The 21,055-nt window shown below is 36.6% G+C and overlaps 1 protein-coding gene across 3 annotated transcripts in view; it reads left to right on the top strand.

Annotated features, from left to right (window-relative positions):
- daam1a (dishevelled associated activator of morphogenesis 1a) overlaps positions 1–20,983 on the top strand; it is a 56,564-nt gene extending 35,581 nt beyond the window's left edge. For 2 of the 3 annotated variants that reach the window (XM_058748902.1, XM_058748901.1), the window contains exons 4-26: positions 2,818–2,889; positions 3,285–3,379; positions 4,775–5,108; positions 5,351–5,461; positions 5,548–5,651; positions 5,743–5,809; positions 5,896–6,013; positions 6,852–6,990; positions 7,856–7,914; positions 8,106–8,293; positions 8,996–9,274; positions 9,546–9,653; positions 9,887–9,913; positions 12,185–12,282; positions 13,179–13,263; positions 14,084–14,190; positions 15,333–15,421; positions 15,534–15,702; positions 15,789–15,896; positions 17,048–17,108; positions 17,389–17,520; positions 18,744–18,914; positions 19,631–20,983. In XM_058748902.1, the coding sequence (XP_058604885.1) occupies positions 2,818–2,889; positions 3,285–3,379; positions 4,775–5,108; positions 5,351–5,461; positions 5,548–5,651; positions 5,743–5,809; positions 5,896–6,013; positions 6,852–6,990; positions 7,856–7,914; positions 8,106–8,293; positions 8,996–9,274; positions 9,546–9,653; positions 9,887–9,913; positions 12,185–12,282; positions 13,179–13,263; positions 14,084–14,190; positions 15,333–15,421; positions 15,534–15,702; positions 15,789–15,896; positions 17,048–17,108; positions 17,389–17,520; positions 18,744–18,914; positions 19,631–19,840 (2,931 nt within the window). In that variant the 3' untranslated portion in view covers positions 19,841–20,983. The remainder of the gene's footprint in view (positions 1–2,817; positions 2,890–3,284; positions 3,380–4,774; positions 5,109–5,350; positions 5,462–5,547; positions 5,652–5,742; positions 5,810–5,895; positions 6,014–6,851; positions 6,991–7,855; positions 7,915–8,105; positions 8,294–8,995; positions 9,275–9,545; positions 9,654–9,886; positions 9,914–12,184; positions 12,283–13,178; positions 13,264–14,083; positions 14,191–15,332; positions 15,422–15,533; positions 15,703–15,788; positions 15,897–17,047; positions 17,109–17,388; positions 17,521–18,743; positions 18,915–19,630) is intronic. The other variant, XM_058748904.1, reaches the window with a different exon arrangement.
- Positions 20,984–21,055: the final 72 nt, after the last annotated feature.

The following is a 21,055-nucleotide window of genomic DNA, read 5'->3' as shown; positions in this document are numbered from 1 at the left end:
TTCCTGGAAGCTTGTCGGCTCATGTGGTGCGTGAAACCCCCCAAAACAACCCCAATTCCCAATTCCAAACTTACCCTGGCCAGCACAAGTCAATCTTAGCCTGAAAGAGCAAGCAGCTGCTATATTATAGACACTTGAGCATAGCACAAAACACTGTGGTATTGTTTCCCAACCCCAGGCTTTGTATTAAAAGCTTTAAAGAATCAGTTACTCTGGGAAAAGGCATGTTTTGGACTGAATTGTAGCCTTTTAACACTCTGCCAGAGTGTTTAACTCAACATTAGGAGTGGAGTAGTGCTGAAGCTCAGTGCCTTGTGTCTGTTTTCAGGTAACAAGAAGCATCTCAAGCAAGGTGTGAGCTGTGGACACTCACACACATAAAACATATCAGTTCACAAGTGCTTTTGGATTGTTGGATGCGATTTTGTGGGAATCGCAGTGGTTAGATAAGCTATGTTCTCACACATTGCGGCTGTGGAAGTGCTTGAGAACCTGGCAGTACAAAGAGATCTGTGTTGGTGTGGAGGACAGTACAGTGAAGTTTGAGTGTCAGACGCTTGCAGTTTCAAATCAGAATTCACCCAATTAACTTTCTTGTTGTGAATGATTCATCTGCCTGTTATTCTAATTAAAATATGTCTTAATCTTTTGTAAACCCTTCTTATTTTTTTAATTCCTCCTCTTCAATATCCACTCACATGTCTATCTATCCTTCTATCGTTCTGTCTATCGTTCTATCTATCGTTCTATTTGTCTATCGTTTTATTGTTCTATCTATTGTTCTATCATAGTCTATCTGTCGTTCTGTCTGTCTATCTATCTATCTATCGTTCTGTCTGTCTGTCTATCTGTTGTTCTGTCTATCTATCGTTCTATCTATCGTTCTGTCTGTCTGTCTGTCTATCTATCTATCTATCTATCTATCGTTCTGTCTGTCTGTCTCTATCTATCTATCGTTCTGTCTGTCTATCTGTTGTTGTTCTGTCTATCTGTCTATCTATCTATCTATCTATCTATCTATCTATCTATCTATCTATCTATCTATCTATCTATCTATCTATCTATCTATCTATCTATCTATCTATCTATCTATCTATCTATCTATCGTTCTGTCTGTCTGTCTCTATCTATCTATCGTTCTGTCTGTCTGTCTCTATCTATCTATCGTTCTGTCTGTCTATCTGTCGTTCTGTCTGTCTATCTGTCGTTCTGTCTATCTATCTGTCGTTCTGTCTATCTATCTGTCGTTCTGTCTATCTATCTATCGTTCTGTCTATCTATCTATCGTTCTGTCTATCGTTCTGTCTGTCTGTCTATCTGTTGTTCTGTCTATCTATCGCTCTATCTATCGTTCTGTCTGTCTGTCTATCTATCTATCTATCTATCTATCGTTCTGTCTGTCTGTCTCTATCTATCTATCGTTCTGTCTGTCTATCTGTTGTTCTGTCTATCTATCTATCTATCTGTCTATCTATCTATCTATCTATCTATCTATCTATCTATCTATCTATCTATCTATCTATCTATCTATCTATCTATCTATCTATCTATCTATCTATCTATCTATCTATCTATCTATCTATCTATCTATCTATCGTTCTGTCTATCTATCTATCTATCGTTCTGTCTATCTATCGTTCTATCTATCGTTCTGTCTGTCTGTCTCTATCTATCTATCGTTCTGTCTGTCTATCTATCTGTCGTTCTGTCTATCTATCTATCGTTCTGTCTATCGTTCTGTCTGTCTGTCTGTCTGTCTGTCTGTCTGTCTGTCTATCTATCTATCGTCCTGTCTGTCGTTCTGTCTGTCTATCTATCGTTCTATCTATCGTCCTGTCTGTCTATCTATCGTTCTATCTATCGTCCTGTCTGTCTGTCTGTCTGTCTATCTATCTATCATTCTATCATTCTGTCTGTCTCTCTGTCGTTCTGTCTGTCTGTTTCTAGCTATCGTTCTGTCTGTCTGTCTCTCTATCGTTCTATCATTCTGTCTGTCTATCTGTTGTTCTGTCTGTCTGTCTCTCTATCGTTCTATCATTCTGTCTGTCTATCTGTTGTTCTGTCTGTCTGTCTCTATGTATCGTTCTATCTATCGTTCTGTCTGTCTGTCTGTCTATCTATCGTTCTGTCATTCTGTCTATCTGTCGTTCTGTCTGTCTATCTATCTTTCTATCTATCGTTCTGTCTGTCGTTCTGTCTGTCTATCTGTCGTTCTGTCTGTCTATCTATCTATCGTTCTATCATTCTGTCTGTCTGTCTCTATCTATCGTTCTATCTATCGTTCTGTCTGTCTATATATCGTTCTGTCTGTCTGCCTGTCTATCATTCTGTCTATGTATATCTATCTGTCTATCTATCGTTCTACCTATCTATAGCTGTCGTTCTATCTTTCTATCTGTCGTTCTATCATTCTGTCTGTCTATATATCGTTCTATCATTCTATCGGTCTGTCTGTCTGTCTGTCTATCTATTGTTCAATCTATTGTTCTGTTCTTCTCTTTATCATTCTTTCTTTCTGTCTATTTATTGCTGTATCATTCTTTGTCCATCTATCATTCCATTGTTCTTTCTATCTATCATTCTATCTGCCATTCTGTCTATTTACCTATCTATCCAAACATATTGTGCTGTATAATCATTGTTTTAGAATAATTAGTGTTTGTATATATATGTGTGTGTGTGTGTGTGTGTGTGTGTGTGTGTGTATGTATAATTATTCTTATTTATTTTTAAGTTGAAAATTTCTATCTATGTTTATATAAATGTGTGTTTATATGATTTCAGTATCCAGGCTAAGCTTTAGTTTTTTTTTTATAGGAACAGGAAGAGAATAAGGGGGCGACCAGCTGGCCTGAATTCTACATCGATCAGATCAATTCTATGGCTGCTGTAAGTATGACTAACAAACTAGACAGCAAATAATGAACACTTCCCTGACCACACTCATTTCCGTCCATGCCCTGAGGAGATAAAAGTCTCTTAGTCAAGAGGGAGTCATTAAACTCACATATGTTGCCCTTAAGGAAGTTGTTGGGGATGTAGGTGTTTATCGAGTGGTAAACAACTATAAATATTTCATAGCGCAAAGAGCGCTGATGCTCAGATAATTGGTGAAGCTATAAATTCATTCACATGTTATAGCACATTTTTCCTTTTGTATTACAGTTAAAACTTTTTTTGTGGAGATTTTCCTTCAGTTTTTCATAGATAATTTAACAAATCTCTTACCTGACAAACTTTGGACAGTCCATTAATTATTTCTCTCTGTTAAATATCACCACCAGAGGAAGTCCCTGCTGGCCCTAGAGAAGGAGGATGAGGAGGAGAGGAATAAGACCATAGAGAGCTTGAAAACTGCTCTCCGCACACAGCCAATGAGGTACTGCCTTTAACACACACACACACACACACACACACACACACACAAATACACACACTCTATGGGTCATTGCATGACAGTGTAATTCTTTTTAATTACTCTGATTAAGCACATTGCCTTACACATGGCTGTGTGGAAATGGAGCATCTCTCTTTCACTAAGTGCTTCATTAAATTGCATTAAGTGCATACAGTACTTTGTCTTTGCAGTAGGGTTGTGCCGATAGATGATTGTATCGTGTATCGACGATAGTCAGAGATATTGCCTGTGGATGACGCCTTTGACAATAGCAAGACGATAATAATAATAATTATTTTTATTATTATTATTATCAGGCTAGTAATTCTATCTAATTAATATTAGGGCTTATTTGTTGCATTATATTTATTTTTCTGCGTTTTTACAGTGTTGCACATTATTATAACCAATCACACGATTATGCTGAGTTTATGAATGCAATGGCCAATCAGAGGCGTTCAGATGAGCCATCGCTGGAACAGCGGAGTACCGTTGATCAGTGCACGCTGGCTGAATTCTGACTCGCGAGTTCTCTCATCATAAACAACAAAGCGCAGATGTATGTGCGAAGTATAAGAGATTTATGCATCGTACAGTGTAGATTCACTGATTAACTGATTGTATCGGCGATCTCACAGGCTGATGATAGGACGATATGAAAATTGAGCATATCGCCCAACACTACTTTGCAGGGTATTAGATCTATTGCTCTCTTCCTCTTGTGCTGAGACTGATTCGTTTATGCTCTTTGCATAATAATATGAAGTGCATCTCACAAAAAATTTTGATATCACACCAAAATCAGTAGGGAAAAAATCGAAAAACATTAATTTTCATTAATAGTCGTTCATTTCTTTGTTTTTTCACTATTCAATTATCTTTTTCCTTTTCTTTTTTTTTTCTTCAGTTTTCGCACAAAATATTCAATTAACTTCTGGTAATTCTGGTGATTAGCGTATTTGTATGAAAATGCTTCAGCACTACAAATGTAAAATATTTGTCATCCCAATAGTAAAATTGAAAATTGAAACAACTTGGACAACGTTTGAGCATATTTTATTGAATTATTTAGGTTAATTCCTAGTTTAGTAAAATAACATGTGCTTTTAAAGGCACTGTGACAGCTGCTAAAATGATTAAGAATTTGTATCGCTGTCCCCCAGAGATCATTTACAGGGCCAGTGACTTCATTTTGCTTGGCCCTCCATCATGGTGGTAAAGGCCTCAGCAACTTTTCTCATGCAACCGTCTCTGAAGCTACAGCAGAAATTGCACTTAAAATTTAGGACATTAAGTTTAAATTTTCCATGTGTTCTCTTTCCTGAGTCGAAAATGTGTTTTCATCTGCTTGGCCTGACCTCTGTGGTGCTCCTCTAGGTTTGTGACACGCTTCATAGACCTCGATGGACTGACGTGCATCTTGAACTTCCTGAAAACGATGGACTACGAGACTACCGAATCTCAGATCCACACCTCGCTGATCGGCTGTATTAAAGCCCTGATGAACAACTCTCAGGGACGTGCCCATGTGCTCGCACATTCAGAAAGCATCAACATCATCGCTCAGAGTTTGGCCACTGAGAACATCAAGACCAAAGTGGCCGTTCTGGAGATCATGGGTGCTGTTTGCTTGGTGCCCGGAGGACACAAGAAAATCCTGGAAGCCATGTTGCACTATCAGAAGTTCGCCTGCGAACGGACGCGATTTCAGGTGGGTGGAAAAATCGAGAGTTGGTGGTTTCCCTCACTGGGCCTCATTCTTTAAACATAAATCATTCATAAAACCAGTTGTTCATAAATTGTTCCTTTGAAATGAATGCAACGATTTACACAGAAATTCATTCTGCTTTTGTTTCACAAATAAGGCCATTGAGACTTATGAATGAAATATTAAGAGGTCTTTCGCCTTTGTTGTTCTCATTCTTTCTCCCCATCTTCTCGGTTTTCACACAGACCCTTCTAACTGACTTGGACAAGAGTACAGGCCGCTACAGAGATGAGGTGAACCTCAAGACGGCAATCATGTCCTTCATCAACGCGGTCCTCAGTCAAGGAGCAGGGGAGGTAAGCGCTACTTTCTCTACATCTGCATCTCATTAGATTCAAATCATCCAAGAGTTTCTCCATGACTTCCAACGTTTCATTTACAGACCAGTTTGGAGTTCAGAATTCATTTGCGGTATGAATTTCTAATGCTGGGCATCCAACCAGTGATTGATAAATTACGGTCCCATGAAAACTCCACGTTAGATCGGTAAGTGCTGTATTTTGAGACACATCATCCTCAAGTACTTGGCTGGGTTTTGTTGAGCTTAACATGCTGTCGTTTTTTTTTTACTCTTCAGGCATTTGGAATTCTTTGAGATGCTACGAAATGAAGATGAATTAGCCCTCGCTAAGCGGTTTGAAAATGTATGCTTGCTGTCTTAATTTGTATTCATTCTAAATACAGGCGCTTTTTTTCAATCGTAATTTCATTGTCTCTTTGTTTGGGTCAGGTTCATATAGACACTAAAAGTGCTACTCAGGTGTTTGACCTCATCCGGAAGAGGATAAACCATACGGACGCCTTCCCACACTTTATGTCCGTCTTACAGCACTGTCTTCATATGCCTTGTGAGTAATGTCACTTCCCCTGACCCCTCCATAACAGTGTAAACAAACAGACATCATATTACCGCATCATAACTAGTGCCACTAAAGAATACAAAATAATTCCATGGTATATAGTTTTGAACATGAGCCTATAATAATACCATGTGTTTTGGACATGGACAATGTTTTTTTATTTTTATTTATTTATTTTTTTAATGGAAAAAGTAATTGTTTTTTAGTCAGCATTGAATTTCATTGTACATTACCATTTGAAAGTTTGGGGTCAGTAAGATATTTTTTTATTATTATTTGTTATATTTTAAGGAATTTATACTTTTATTCAGCAAAGACAAAGACACAGTAAAGACATTTATACAAAAGATTTATATTTCAAATAAATGCTGTTCTTCTCTGTTCATTAAAGAATCCTGAAAAAAAAAAAATCAGTTTCCACAAAGATATTAAGCAGCAGAACTGTTAAAAAAAGGAAATATTTTTGAGCACCAAATCAGCATATTAGAATGATTTCTGAAGTATCGTGTGACACTAAAATTCAGCTTTAGCATTATAAAAATATATTACGTTTTACAATATACTAAAATAGAAGTTAGTTATTTTATATTGTAATAATATTTCACAGTACTGCTGTTTTTACTGTATTTTTGATCAAATAAATGCAGCTTTGGTGAATGTAAGAGACTTATTTCAAATGCAAAAAAAAAAAATAAATAAAAATTCTTGCAGACCCCAAAACTTTGAATGGTAGTGTATGCAGTATATATGCATTATATCAGTCACTATAGTAAACATTGTGTAGTCTGCTTGGAAGTGTTGACCATCATCTCTTCTCTTTGCTCAGACAAAAGAAATGGAAATACTGTGCAGTATTGGCTTCTTCTCGACCGAATTGTCCAGCAGATTGTCCTACAGAATGACAAGGGTCATGACCCCGATGTGGCTCCCCTTGAGAACTTCGACGTGAAGAACGTAGTGCGAATGTGAGTGAGAGATAAGTGTCTTTACATATAACAAAACTGTACCCTGGTGTCCGCATTATTTCTCATTTATTAATAGCCTGAGTTTTTAATACTCTCCAAAAGTGCCTGTCATATAATTTTTTGATTTAAGTAGTTTAGCTCAGAAAAATATAATCCCAAATCCATAATCCAGACCCAAAGTCATTTTAAACAAGTAACCATTCACCTGTATCTAATCACATTTTAGGAAAGCGCCAGACCTCAGATTTTGTTGCTTGATGTTTATAAATCAAGCCCCATCCAGAATATGATTGAACAGGACAGTCGCAGAACTGTTGCTTCCTTTTGGTGGTACAAGAGTTAAAATAAACACATCTTTGTGTCATCTTTCTGCATGGGATTAATTAGAAGTGAGACACAACTTCACTCTAGTTCAAACAAGTCGAAAGCTGAGAGACGGTCTGGGACAGTTTCAGTCAAATAAAAACAAATATGCAGAATGCATATGGAAAACATTTGGTGGTTTGATCAAATGTTACTGAGTTGAAGTTTGACTCCCATTTTAAGGGGCATCTCTGATCGCTTAACATTTTGCACCGAGGTTCCTTGGTTTCCTGCTGGTCCTACCCAACTAATATGTCATCTTTGTGCTTTTTATGAATTATGAATGCCAAGTTTTGTGGTTTAGGGACACATCGAAAATGATAGTTCACCCAAAAATGAAAATTGTGATCTTTTGCTGTCTCGTGTTGAAAAAAGAAAAGAGAAAATTTCTCCTTTTCATATGGGTTTGTGAGTTATTGATGACAAGATTTTCATTTTTATGTGAACTATCGCTTTTACCATTCAGAAGTGCCCAATACTGTTCTCTTGTTTGCTTTTACAGGCTGGTAAACGAGAACGAGGTGAAACAATGGAAAGAGCAAGCGGAAAAAATGAGAAAAGGTACATGATCCTTCTATGAGCCGAATATTGATTTAAGTGACTGTTTACCCTCAGGAGGCCTTGAATGCGTTTACATGTGCCTTCATCTGCATGGGAATCAGCGATGACATTGCTGATGTTGTCAAATACTAAAGCGTTTGTGCATTTTGATTTAAACTTTTTTTCTTTGTTTTCTCTGGCTTGAATCATAGAACATAATGAACTTCAGCAGAAGCTGGAGAAGAAAGAAAGGGAGTGTGATGCAAAAGCCCAAGAGAAGGAAGAAATGATGCAAACTCTCAATAAGATGAAAGAGAAGCTGGAGAAGGAAAGCAGCGAACATAAGCTTGTTAAGCAGCAAGCTGCTGACCTTTCTGCCCGGCTACATGAGATGAGTAATGTATGTTACATACGCACAATGTGCCTCTTTCAAAACTCAGTGAATTGTTTTCTCTCTACAGCAACCTAACTGAAATGGAAACTCGTAAGAGTTTGAACTGGAACGAGCACTCAGCTTCTTGCTGAAAAAAACAAAACAAAAAACAAAACCCTGCTTAAACCAGCCTACGATGGTTTTCTGGCCTGTTTTGGCTTCTAGTTAGGCTGATCTGGTGTGAAAGAAGACCAAATAATCCAGCTGAACCCTAGCTTGGCCAGTTTGGGAAATTAGACCATTTTAAACCAACTAAGACCAGAAAACCACTATAGAATGGCTTGATTTTATTAATTTTTTTAAACTGGTGTGAAATAGTTGATTTCTAATTAGTTTGAACAGTTTTTTCATACATTTTGGTTCTGAATAAAATATAGTTGCGCATATATATATATATATATATATATATATATATATACACACACAGTATATATATCATATCCAGAATAATCTTGGTAGTTCCAGTAGTGCTTGCTTGTTTGTGGCAGCATAACTGAAATAGCCTAATGTCTAGACTAGAGTCTGGGAACGCTTTTTCAGCAGGGCCTAAAAATGCATTGTCAACAGGGTTTTGGATCAGACTGAAATGTGGTTTTGTATTGTTTTTCTTCATATTCAAAACCTCTCAACACTTTTGCTTCACATTCCTATTGTGTCTTGTATTTTTAGAGGACAAATATCCCAGGAGGCCCCCCACTCGTCCCATTGGCCCCTGGTAGCATCCCACCTCCACCACCTGGTCTGGCTAGCATTCCTCCTCCTCCACCTCCAGGTGGAGCACCGCCGCCACCACCCCCTCCCCCCGGCGGACCACCACCTCCACCAGGCCTGCCCGGCTTTGGTGCTCCTCCTCCCCTTGGAGGACTTCTGGGCTCCACGCTTAAGAAAAAGAACATCCCTCAGCCGTCCAATCCACTCAAGTCTTTCAACTGGACCAAAATCAGTGAAGTGAGTACATAAAGTTTATAATTCGAATCGAAACAATTGATTGAAACAATCTATTAAAAAAATAACAGTTTAATACTACGACACTGCAGTGTGTGTGAAATGTGTTTATTTATATCTTTTAAAAAATATATATTCTTATTAATTGTAATTAAACTATTTAATTCTAATTTATTCATTAATTAAAAAATTATTATTTAAATGTATTCATTTTATTCTATTTTGTTTAATTTTATTAGATATAGTTTATTCACTATTCATCTCTGTATCGCAGAATAAACTGGAAGGGACTGTGTGGCTGGATCTGGACGACCTCAACGTTTTCAAACAATTGGACTTGGAGGATGTTGAGAAAACATTCTCTGCTTACCAGAGACAGCAGGTAACTCATCAGTGACATAAAGGAATGATGAGAATCCTTACACGTTGCTCCTTCATTATAAACGTCTCACACATTGTTCCAAATGCATTCTATGAGAAATACTGCAGTGTCAGGCAGTTTCTGTCCATCCCTCTGTATTGTATCACCCTTTTTTTCTGCATGATGTTGACTCCTGCCCTTTTATATATTTCCTGATCTAACGAACACTTTCCTGCTTCTCACTTGCCATAAAGGACTCTCTGTTGAATATCTTTAGACAGGTAAGTGGTCTTCGGACCTGACTCTTTAGTTTGGTGATGATACCAATGTAATGCCATGCTTTTCGGACATGTAGCTACTAGGGATGTGCGAGTCTAGTCGACTAAACGGTACAGCTCCTGCTAGTCGACACTGAAGTCAGTAGTCGATTACACGAAAGAAAATAAATTACCATAATTTTAACGTTACATTTAAAACATTTTAACAACAAGCTAAAATCAAACTTTTGAAAAATAATAAATATCAAAATATTTAAATATATAAATATTTTTAAAAGCGTATCTGGGCGGAAACTACATTTTTACCTCAGACCTTGCATGCCTTTTCTTCTCGTCAGTTGCAGCGAGCTCGAAATGACCAGCGAAGAACCAGCAAGGTGTGGGATTATTTTGAATTAGAAGGAAACGGAAAAGTTTTGTGTAAACGGTGTAATGTCAAATTGGCTTACAACAACTCTACTGGAGCGATGCGTAATCATATTCAATACAGGCACGTATGCGTTAGCTTGGAGGCTAGCCAAAGCCAGCAATGTCAATGTCATACACTACAACCCGCCGCTGCGGTCCGCGATCCCATCCGCGCCATCTATTCCTCTGAGACCCACTTCAGTGGTGGTGCAGGATTTCCAGGCTCTTTTCGAAACTGTCTGCTTGCTTGTAGTTATCTCTCTGTGTGCCTGTGACTTCAGTTCCTGCCGAGCGCGAGTAAGTAAGTAAAACGAGCATTGTTTTGTTTTTAGACAATATAGCCAACATGAAGTACATTTTTTAAAAGCCGTTTTAATGCTATTCCTTGATAAACTTTACCATTGTTTTTGACTTGTGTTTTAATATGTTGGCTAACGTTATATGAAAATGAAGAATTCTGTCAGTCTATTTTCCATTTCTGCATTACTCCAGCTGATCTGAATAAATAAGCTATGCACTGGTTTATGTTGAGTGTATGCTCTTCCTTGTTTTCTTTTTAACGACTGCCTAAAATTAAATGACGATAACGTGAGGCAAGCATATTGCATAATCGTGACCTATTTTTAGCAGATTTCATTGAGGGATTTGACAGTGTGATTTTTTTTTTTTTTTTTTTTTTTGCCATTTTTGGGGGGTTTCTAGCTTTTAGACTAGTCGACTAGTCGGATACAAAACTTCCGTTTAAACGACTGTCAAATTAGTCGTAGCGCGCATCCCTAGTAGCTACATGGTATTCTTTGAAGTACTTTGTTGTAGTGACATTTAAATGGTTGAATCTTACAGATACCCCAGAATCACCATTAAAATCATTTTAAAATAATTTTTGATAGATTAGATTAAAAAGAGTTTTTGCTTTAAACTGTCTGTGCTTAAATGTAATTAAAAATGTCACAATGTAAAAAAATGATTAATCTTGATCATTTTTTAGATATGTTCTATTCTTTCAAAATATAATTTCTTATTTTGGTTTTGAAATGACATTTTCTTGCATTTTTGTGAGATATACCCAAATACCATATATAAATATTGTAATCAGTAAGTAATTTGGTATCAAAGTACCATCTATTGCATAGTACTTTTTATGTAATGTTAAGTGCATTCTTTATGCAGATAATCACTAAATTGTTGCCTGTTGTAGCATAGTTTAAAACGCAATGAACCAAAAGACCTATTTCAGTTTATCGGCCAGCATTTCAAGATGTCTCTGTTCGTAATTAGCCAAGTTGGTTATGAGGCACGCAGTTGGTTTTGCATGCATCTGGAGTTTATGCAACAGTGAAGGAGACAGATTTCCACAAACTAAAAAACAAATATCCCCCTGTTTTTGGACACATTCCCTTTCACTCTCTTCCTCCTCAAAATAAAACCCGACGTGCCATTGTCTAAACACGCAATTTCTTGCTGTCTGCTCCCCAGCTGGCACTAAAGAGGAAGAGATGACTGTTTTCATCCTCAGTTGTTGTGGATGACTGGTTGTGTCATGAGCATGTTGTCCTGTGTTTGAAAAATTACTCTGTTTGGCTTGTACTTTTGAGACAGCAGGTTTCTTGTTGTTTTCGAGTCCAAACCTGCATTTAATTGTATCTAATCACTATGGTTCTGCTTTTAGACTGTTATGGTGTTCTGAACCACACTATGTTTGCAAACCTTTTAGTCTCTAAGTGTCACACCTGACAAGCACTCAAAACTTTTTGACCGATTCGCACTAAAACCCTCAAGTGTGAAATCATCACTAGCTTGCTGTCTTAGTATTCTGCTCTTCATTTCAGTGTGATATTGACCTTCAATGCATTCTATTCTTTGCAGAAAGAATCAGAGGATGACACCGTCACTTCTAAAAAGGTCAGAGAATTGTCTGTCATCGACGGACGGCGTGCACAAAACTGCAACATTCTTCTTTCCAAGTGAGTCAGTAAATTAGGAACCCACAGCCACCATCTTTGACCATTTAAGATTCATTCACAGTAATAAACCTTCCTGCATGACTCACTATAGAAAAATTCTTTGTTTACTTAAGCCATTTTGTTGACGGTTGACGATGTGTTTAAAACACAATTGCAGCCAAGCGTTTTATTCATAAGATGATCCTAGCCAGGATTTTTTTCTGCTGCATCACAAGTCGCCATAGCAGCGGCCATAAACAGAGACGCCTGTGATCTCTCCCATAAGCTCACTTTATGTGTTTGATTAAAATGTACAGATGTTAATAAAACCTGGAATTCAGCAATTTTAAACATTTACTGCACCAAGAAACATTAGTTCAGTTATTTCAGAACATTGTTTTTTTTTGTGCATACTGCATTTGTTTTTTTGTTTTATTATGTATAATTTTATTTGTTTATATTTATTTGATTGATTAATTAATTCATTTGTTTGTTTATTGGTGTATATAATTATATTTATATATATATTTATATTGGTGTATATTTTTATATTTATTGATGTATATATTTATTTCTTTTATTTGTTTGGCCTTTTTAGTTTATGTATGTATGCATGTATTTATTTACTTTATTTATTTTATTCACTTTGTTTATTTTATTTACTGTATTTATTTATTTAATTTACTTTATTTGTTTTGATGTCTGTCTGTCTGTCTTTTTGTGTGTGTGTGGTGTTGTTTAGTTTGTTTTTTGGTGAAGTATTAGATGTCAAAAAGGGGAATCTCAAGGAAACTGTCATATCCCCCCAAATTCAAAAGAAAAGCGATATGGAAATATGACCAGATTATGTCTTTGTATGGTTCACTCAAAAATGAGGAAACCACATGCACTGATTCGCTCAAATTGTCTTATTGCAGGTTAAAACTCTCAAATGAGGAGATCAAGAGAGCCATGCTGACCATGGATGAGCAGGAAGACCTACCTAAGGATATGCTGGAGCAGGTGAGATGCATCACCACATACTCAATCATTTAGCTCACACTTTAACTCATAACTCAAGGTGGCTTATGTCCAAAACAAACCTGTTTTACTGCAGTGGATTGACGTCAAACATGTCAGAACTGTGATTAGCTGATATAGCGTCTGCACAGGCTGCAAGTTTAATTACATAAACCTGACAGTCCTAGCCAGCATGCAATTATTGTTTTACAGAAGCAATTTTGGCAAGACACTATATCATCCTTGCATTTTTGCCATTCTGTCTGATTTGCTGTAATTTGTAAAAATATTAAACATACCGAAGCCTTTTAATATTGTACCAGCTTTTCACGTGTCTGAATAAAGTCAGTTGTGTGTATCCTGCGAGTGAAGCACATTAATGTGGCTTTTTGTAGTTTAATTAAAACCTGATCTAGCCATGTAGCTATACCGGTAATAAAATGCAGCTTTGTATACCTCGCCCTGTTTAAACTTTAAAGCAAATCACCAAATAAGAGCAGCACGTAAATGTTTGCAACATTTTCCAAATGAACTTGAAAAGCAATATAATGGCAATCAGGTTTTATAACTCCTTGTTTTAATCTTAACAGTATCAAACAGTTTAATCAAACAGTTAGTTATTGTAGTGTGATGAGGATGTGTGTTCCATTAATGGGGCCACATTGCATTCAAATCACTTAAAAGGTTAATTTCGTCTCTAATTTTATTTTATGAACAAACAGGCTGTTTTGGTACTGTACCTTTTTAAGACTTTTCTTTCAAAATGATTTCTGATTGGTTGGCCCAATTTAGTCATTAGTATGCTTCCTTTCTTCCCCTGCAGCTGTTGAAGTTCGTGCCAGAAAAAAGTGACGTGGACCTTCTGGAGGAACACAAACATGAGTTGGAGCGGATGGCGAAGGCAGATCGCTTCCTTTATGAGATGAGCAGGTAACCATCAATTTAGGTCATGAAAAAGCCACTTAGTTTGAGACATAATAAATAGAGATAACTATGTTCATCAGACTGGACAGAGCCATCAAAACACACAGTATCTACTAAATGGTGTTTCTGCACAAAGCTAAAGGTGGTGTAGAGGTCAGTATGTGGAAAATAAACGGTTTTACAGGATGACGTTCTTATCTTGGTCTGTTTAGTTTCATGCTATAATAATCTTTGACGTTAGTTACCAAATGCAGTTTCCTCAGTTTGGCATAAAGCCTGAAATTGGCTGAAACAGGGCTGGAAATTTTTTGACCTCTTCATTGTGCATTGTCATTAATCTCTGTAGAATGTCAGCCCACAAGGACATAAATGTAAAAGCCATGAAGAATGGGCGGCTCCATTTATTGATAAAAAAATAAACAAGTTGCAGGTGTTATTAGACTATTTTTTATTATTATTTTAATACGGCAAACAGGACCCATGTCTCATGAACAGGCATGCTTTAACAGAGCAATGAAAAGCCACAGATGAATATTTGGCTGTTAATGTTTCAGATGTTTTCTAGCAATGCATTATGGGTACACCCCTTGTTAGTAAACGGAGTAAACCCAGTATTTATTGTACTTTATTATGCTTTATATTTTATATGAAATATAATTTGATATAAACTACCAGTCAATTGTTTGGACACATTTATTCCTTATTTTGACTATTTTCCATAATAAAAGTACAGTCTTCAAAACTAAGAAATAACAGAAATACTAATGTTTATTGATTATTTAGCAGGAGCAATAAAAATGTATACACTTTATATTTGTCAGCAAAATTCATTTTAAACATTTAAGCAGAAGCCTTTAGATCAAGAGGTTTCCTTTGGACACATTTGCACTTTATTTGAACTATTTTTAACATGAAAGTCATTCAAAATAATGTTAATGTTAAATGAATCAAAACATTAGCACTAGAAATTTGAATTTAGACCATTTGTATTCACCACCAAAACAAATTTAATTTAAGCAGAAACCTTTAGGTTTTATAGTCACAAGAAACTTTAATTCAGCTGTATCCAGACTTTTGTCTGGAAATGTTAATGGAATATTATCATATAACTTGTGGTGTTCTATTTCAATTCTCTTTTTAAACCACAGAATCAACCACTACCAGCAAAGACTTCAGTCTCTTTACTTCAAAAAGAAGTTTGCAGAAAGAATAGCAGAAATCAAGCCGAAAGTGGAAGGTAAATTCGTATACAGTTGTGTTCTCTACTAGACTTGTGTGAAATTAAGCATATACACACAGGTTATGCAAGGTGTAGGTGTAATATTAAAAATGCTAATTTTCTCCCTCAGCTCTCAGTAAAGCCTCTAAGGAGGTTCTTCAGAGCAAGAATCTTCGACAGCTTCTGGAGGTGGTGCTGGCCTTCGGTAACTACATGAACAAAGGCCAGAGGGGCAATGCCTATGGCTTCAAAGTGTCCTCTCTCAACAAGATCGCTGACACCAAGTCCAGCATCGACAAGTAAGACAGGGCTTCTGATTGAGCAAGTTCTGTATATTAAAGTCCTACCAGCCATGCAGTTACACAAGCTGTGTGTTTCTCAATAGGAACGTCACTCTGCTGCACTACCTGATTACCATTCTTGAGCAGAAGTACCCGAAAGTCAGCCTGATTCATGAGGATCTGCGCAACGTGCCAGAAGCAGCCAAAGTCAAGTATGCGACAAAGTCTCACTATTACACTCACTTAAGAGTTTCTGTGTCTCCAAAAAGAGTGCAAGTTAATAGGAAAAAATGTAGGAACAACACTTTTAAAGGAGTGTTCTGGGTTTAGTATAAGCTTAATCGACAAAACTTTGAAAAATGACAAAAATGTTGATTAGCATACAAATTAATTTCCACTTGTCCCTCGTTTTGCTAAAATAGTGTAGCACTTAAAATGGAAGTGAAAAGGGCCAGTCTCGACAGTACAGCAACAAATGACATAAATAATATGCAATGTTAGCATAATTTTAATATGAAAAACTCACTTACTGACCTTTTCTGTATGGTAATGGAATGCCTTAAACCCAAAAGCAACAGTAAAAATATGATTTAAACAGCTTTAAAGCTCAAAGAATACACAGGTTTTAGGAGAAGAATTAATGTAAGTGCTTTTATAAAATCATAGGCTTCACGTAATTATTTTTGTGGTAATCGGCGTTATACCACAAATGCTTCAACTTGTTTTTTTTAAAGAAATTAATACTTTTATTCAGCAAGGACACATTAAATTGATCACAAGTGGCAGTAAAGTATTTATAACGTTAGGATCCTGTAAGAAATGTGTCTTAGTTTTCACAAAAATATAAAGCAGCACGACAAGAAATGTTTCTTGAGCAGCATGTTAGAATGATTTCTGAAAGATCATGTGACACTGGAGTAATGATGCTGAAAATTCAGTTTTGCATCACAGGAATAATTCTATTTTAAAATGTATTAAAACTACATATTTCACAATATTACAGTTTTTATTTTTGTTCATATAAATATATCTCTGCGAGCATAAAATACTTAAAACCCAACTTTGTATTGAACCCTGGAATATTCCTTTAACAACCAATCAGATGCCTGAACAGTTTCAGCCTCTCATTTTTAGCGGTAGTTTATAGTTTGGGATGGGGTTAGTTGTTCCAGCACCAACAAAAGTTGTTGATCCAGGAACATGTCCTATTTGGCAAAACCATAGTCACTGTGTGAAGATACTGTTTGATGTGATTCATTCCTCAGCCATTCGAAATGAGATTAAAGGGTCTGCAAATTGTCCAGTGAAACATTATCTCTCATTATCTCTCTCTCCAAACTTATTTTTCTTCCTTTTTTCCCAGCATGACTGAACTGGAGAAAGACATTAACAATCTGCGCGCTGGCCTAAAAAGCGTGGAGACGGTAAGCGACATTCTCTCATTTTGTCTACAATTACAACAAGCTCTACAGCTTGTGAGGTCATCCAGTGTAGCAAATGTATCTATTTATACAATAGTATCATTGGCTAAAACATTATTTACGGTTACAACACATGAAAACTAGAAAGAACTTTGAGATTTGAAGTTTGAAGCCCTTGCTAGGTTTCTAAGGTGTTTTCTTGAGTGCTTGAGATTCCTCTGAATGAAATGCACTTTTTCCTATTTCCTATTTATTATTTAATTCTGTGCGTCTCTCTCAACAGGAGCTGGAGTACCAGAGGAGCCAGAATCAGATCTACGGCGATAAGTTTGTGTCTGTTGTGAGTCAGTTCATCACTGTGGCTGGTTTCAGTTTCTCTGAGGCCGAAGACTCTCTTCAGGACGCCAAGGATTTGGTAAGAACGAAAGCGCACCACAGTTCACTGGGCCTGAGGAGCTAATAGATGTTAAAGGTTTATGAGAGGTTTGAACATAGCGAGGCTTGTCACTCTATCTGGTCACTTAAATATGAGAGCTCACATAAAGTTGCTCCGCTGCAGCTTTGAAGTCGCCGTTGAGCGTCTAAAATGCCAGATTTTTTCCCCGCTCCATGCTGGCACATGTAACTCAGCCTTGTAGATGTTAAATCACTGCTTTCACTGGAGTTTAATGGGCTTCTGTCCGTCTGTGTGGACATTGGAACCGCTGGAAACATTGACCGTAATCTTTAACTGCCATAGGCTGAAGATCAGTTTCAAAGGCAGGTTCTTTCAGTCTGATTCTGCTCATGAAGCTGCACATGGGATGGATTTGATGCTGCCGCAGTGCTCGAATGTTATGTTGGGATCTAGCTGGTTTTCTAAAGGGTTGGCAAAAGTACAGATGAAGGTTTGATCTTTGTGAGAAATTAAGGATTTGTCAACCAAATCTGGATAACGGTCTCATTTCATTACATTCATACACTATCATTCAGAAGTTTGGGGTCAGTACGTTTTCTTTATATTTAAAGAATTTTTTAATGCCTTTATGGAAAATATTTATATTTTAAATAAATTCTGTTCTTTTGAACTCTGTATTCATCAAGGAATTCTGAAAAAAAAAAAAAAAAGCATCAGTTTCCACAAAAATATTAAGCAGAGCAACATTGATAATAATAAGAAATGCTTCTTGAGCAGCAAATCAGCATATTAGAATGATATGCTGAAGGATTATGTGACACTGAAGAATGGAGTAATGATGATGAATAAATTTGTATTTTAAAATACATTAAAATAGAAATTATTATATAAATTATATAAAATAAATTAAAATTAGAAAAAAACATTTTTTTAAAGAAATTAAAATAGAAAAATTAAGAATTTAAAATTGTAATTATTTTGTAATGTTGTATTTACTGTATTTTTGAGCAAGTAAAGGTAACATGAACATAAAAACACTTATGTTTGGGAAAAAAATCTTGCTGACTCCAAGCCTTATTATGGTAGTGTATATGACAAGAAGATCACTAGTTCATTCTAGCAGCCTGGAGTTTATGATGACAATTTTTTTTCTTTTTCTATTTTTTACTCGCCAAAGTAAAATAAGTATTAGATGATAAAGAATCACTGTCCTAAATGTCCTTGTCTTTCATTCTGCACAGTTTGAGCAGGCTGTGAAGCACTTCGGTGAGGACGCCACACGCATGCAGCCCGATGAGTTCTTTGGCATCTTTGATCAGTTCCTACAGGCCTTCAGTGAAGCTAAACAGGACAATGAGAACATGCGACGACGCAAGGAGGAGGAAGAGCGCAGAGCCCGCATGGAGGCGCAGGTAATGTGTCAACAAGCATGAATTGTGTCCATCTCAAACACATCCACATGCATCCCCTTGCTAGATCCTCTCTAAATGTGTTGTACTAGCACACATCATTTCACAATATAAAAATATGGGGTCTGTAAGATTTAGTTTTTTAAAGAAGTATTCTAATATGCTGATTTGCTGCTAAAAATATATATATATATATTATTATCACTGTTGAAAACAGCTGTGCTGCTTAATATTTATGTGGGAAAAAAATCTACAAGTCAGTATTTGTGATTACTTGTCTATGTACACCAAGTCGGATCTTTAGCTATTCTGCCAAGTCTGTTTTTTTTTTTTTTCTACCCATTTTTTAAAGTTCAAAAAAAGAGTCCATCTACAAAATAAAATTAAAATCTGAAGAGCACAAGAAAGTGTAATATGTAAACTGACCCTAAATATTAAAAAATTTACAAGACAAAATGCAGCTTCTGTAATTTTTTCCAGTAAAAATCCTTGTCCTTTAGAAATCTGATAATTCATCCAAATAAAGGCATGCAACAGATTGAGGGGAGGGAGGGAATATAAATAAGTCCCTAAAAATGACCAAAAAAAGTATGCTCCCTTTAATGCACACTGTGTAGTACGCATTGAGTAAACTAAACACCTCCCTGCAGCACAACGGCAGGCATTAAGACAAAAGTAAAACTTGCAGTTCTGATTAATCTACAATTTTCTGTGAACAGCTCAAGGAACAGCGCGAGAAGGAAAGAAAAGCCCGGAAGGCCAAAGAGAACTGTGAGGAGGATGGAGAATTCGACGATCTGGTGTCTGCACTCCGATCTGGGGAGGTGTTCGACAAAGACCTCTCAAAGATGAAACACAACCGCAAGCGTCCCATCAAGCAGAGCGCAGAGAGCAGCAGAGAGAGGCCCATCACCAAACTCAACTTCTGAGGAAGCTGCGCGAGCGAGTGCTGCCTCCTGCTGGTAGAGCTGAGACATTACACACGCGTGCAACGGCTCTACCTCAGTTTAGATCTGGAGAGGATATCCAGGCCCTGTTTTGTGCTGACTGCCAAAATACTTCTTAAGGATTTATAAAGTCTTTTCTAAACATGTAAATCAGTTGTGAGAGTGTTTGTGCTGAAGATGACAGGAGTTTGTATAAATAATGAGCAGAAAGGGCTACAAACTGGTGCTGAAATATACAGGAACACCCATTTTCACAGTTTTGCTTGCCTGGCAACCATAAACCCCATTTATTTCTGTCTGCTCGGATACTGCTCGTTGAGTTGTTGTTGGTGTACACTGTGCACTGTCAAGAAACAGGCCTTGCTTTGCAATATGAGGTGTGCTAAACACCAAAATTCAGTGTTTTGGAAGCAAAAGTGATTTTTGTCAAATTGTGGGACGCAGTGATACTTGTATATCATTGGACGATGTAATTGGTTTGTTTGTAATAAGTATTTCCTTTTGTTACACTTGTAACTCAAGCACAAGCGATTGTTTGTTAATAAACTGTTCATTCCAGACCTGTTAAAGCACAATGCACAACGCTATTGAAATCAAAATGTTTATTATAAATCTTCAGATGCCATGTATTAAATGTACTGACAGGAACTATAGTGAAAAAAATAAATATATATGCTATAAGGTCAAACTTTGATTGCAAATATATTTTAGAGGATGACAGAAGGATGCAATATTTTTGCGGTTACCAAAAAGAACATTCATTAAAAACAGCTGTGGATGCAAAACCTGCATCTCAAGCAAACCAAACTGTCTGCCGTGCATGTATATTCTTGTAATTTCTTTCATTTGTGTTTAAGGTTGTATATATGTACATATACCCATTGTTAACTCTTCTGACCAAGGCTTTTTCGTAGTCCTTGACACTACTATTTTGTGCTAATAATTTTTTATTTTTTTTTTCCTGTTGATCAGATGCCATTAAATCTTTTTCACTAATAGTTCTTTGTAATATTGTATTACTTTGTAATAGTTTCCTCTGTTGGCGGGATGTTTTGTTTTCTTTATTTAAGAATTCATTTGGATGTGAGATAAGTAATCAATAAATAAACCCTGAGGGTCACTGCATTGGTGTTTGACTGATGATTTGTTTTCAGTTTCGCAACATGAAATGATTAAGGTTAGCAAAGTGCTCCATAA

This window comes from Onychostoma macrolepis, chromosome 17 (genome assembly GCF_012432095.1).
Source record: "Onychostoma macrolepis isolate SWU-2019 chromosome 17, ASM1243209v1, whole genome shotgun sequence".
In the NCBI taxonomy this organism is placed as follows: domain Eukaryota; kingdom Metazoa; phylum Chordata; class Actinopteri; order Cypriniformes; family Cyprinidae; genus Onychostoma; species Onychostoma macrolepis.
This window is presented reverse-complemented; position numbering and strand designations above follow the sequence as displayed.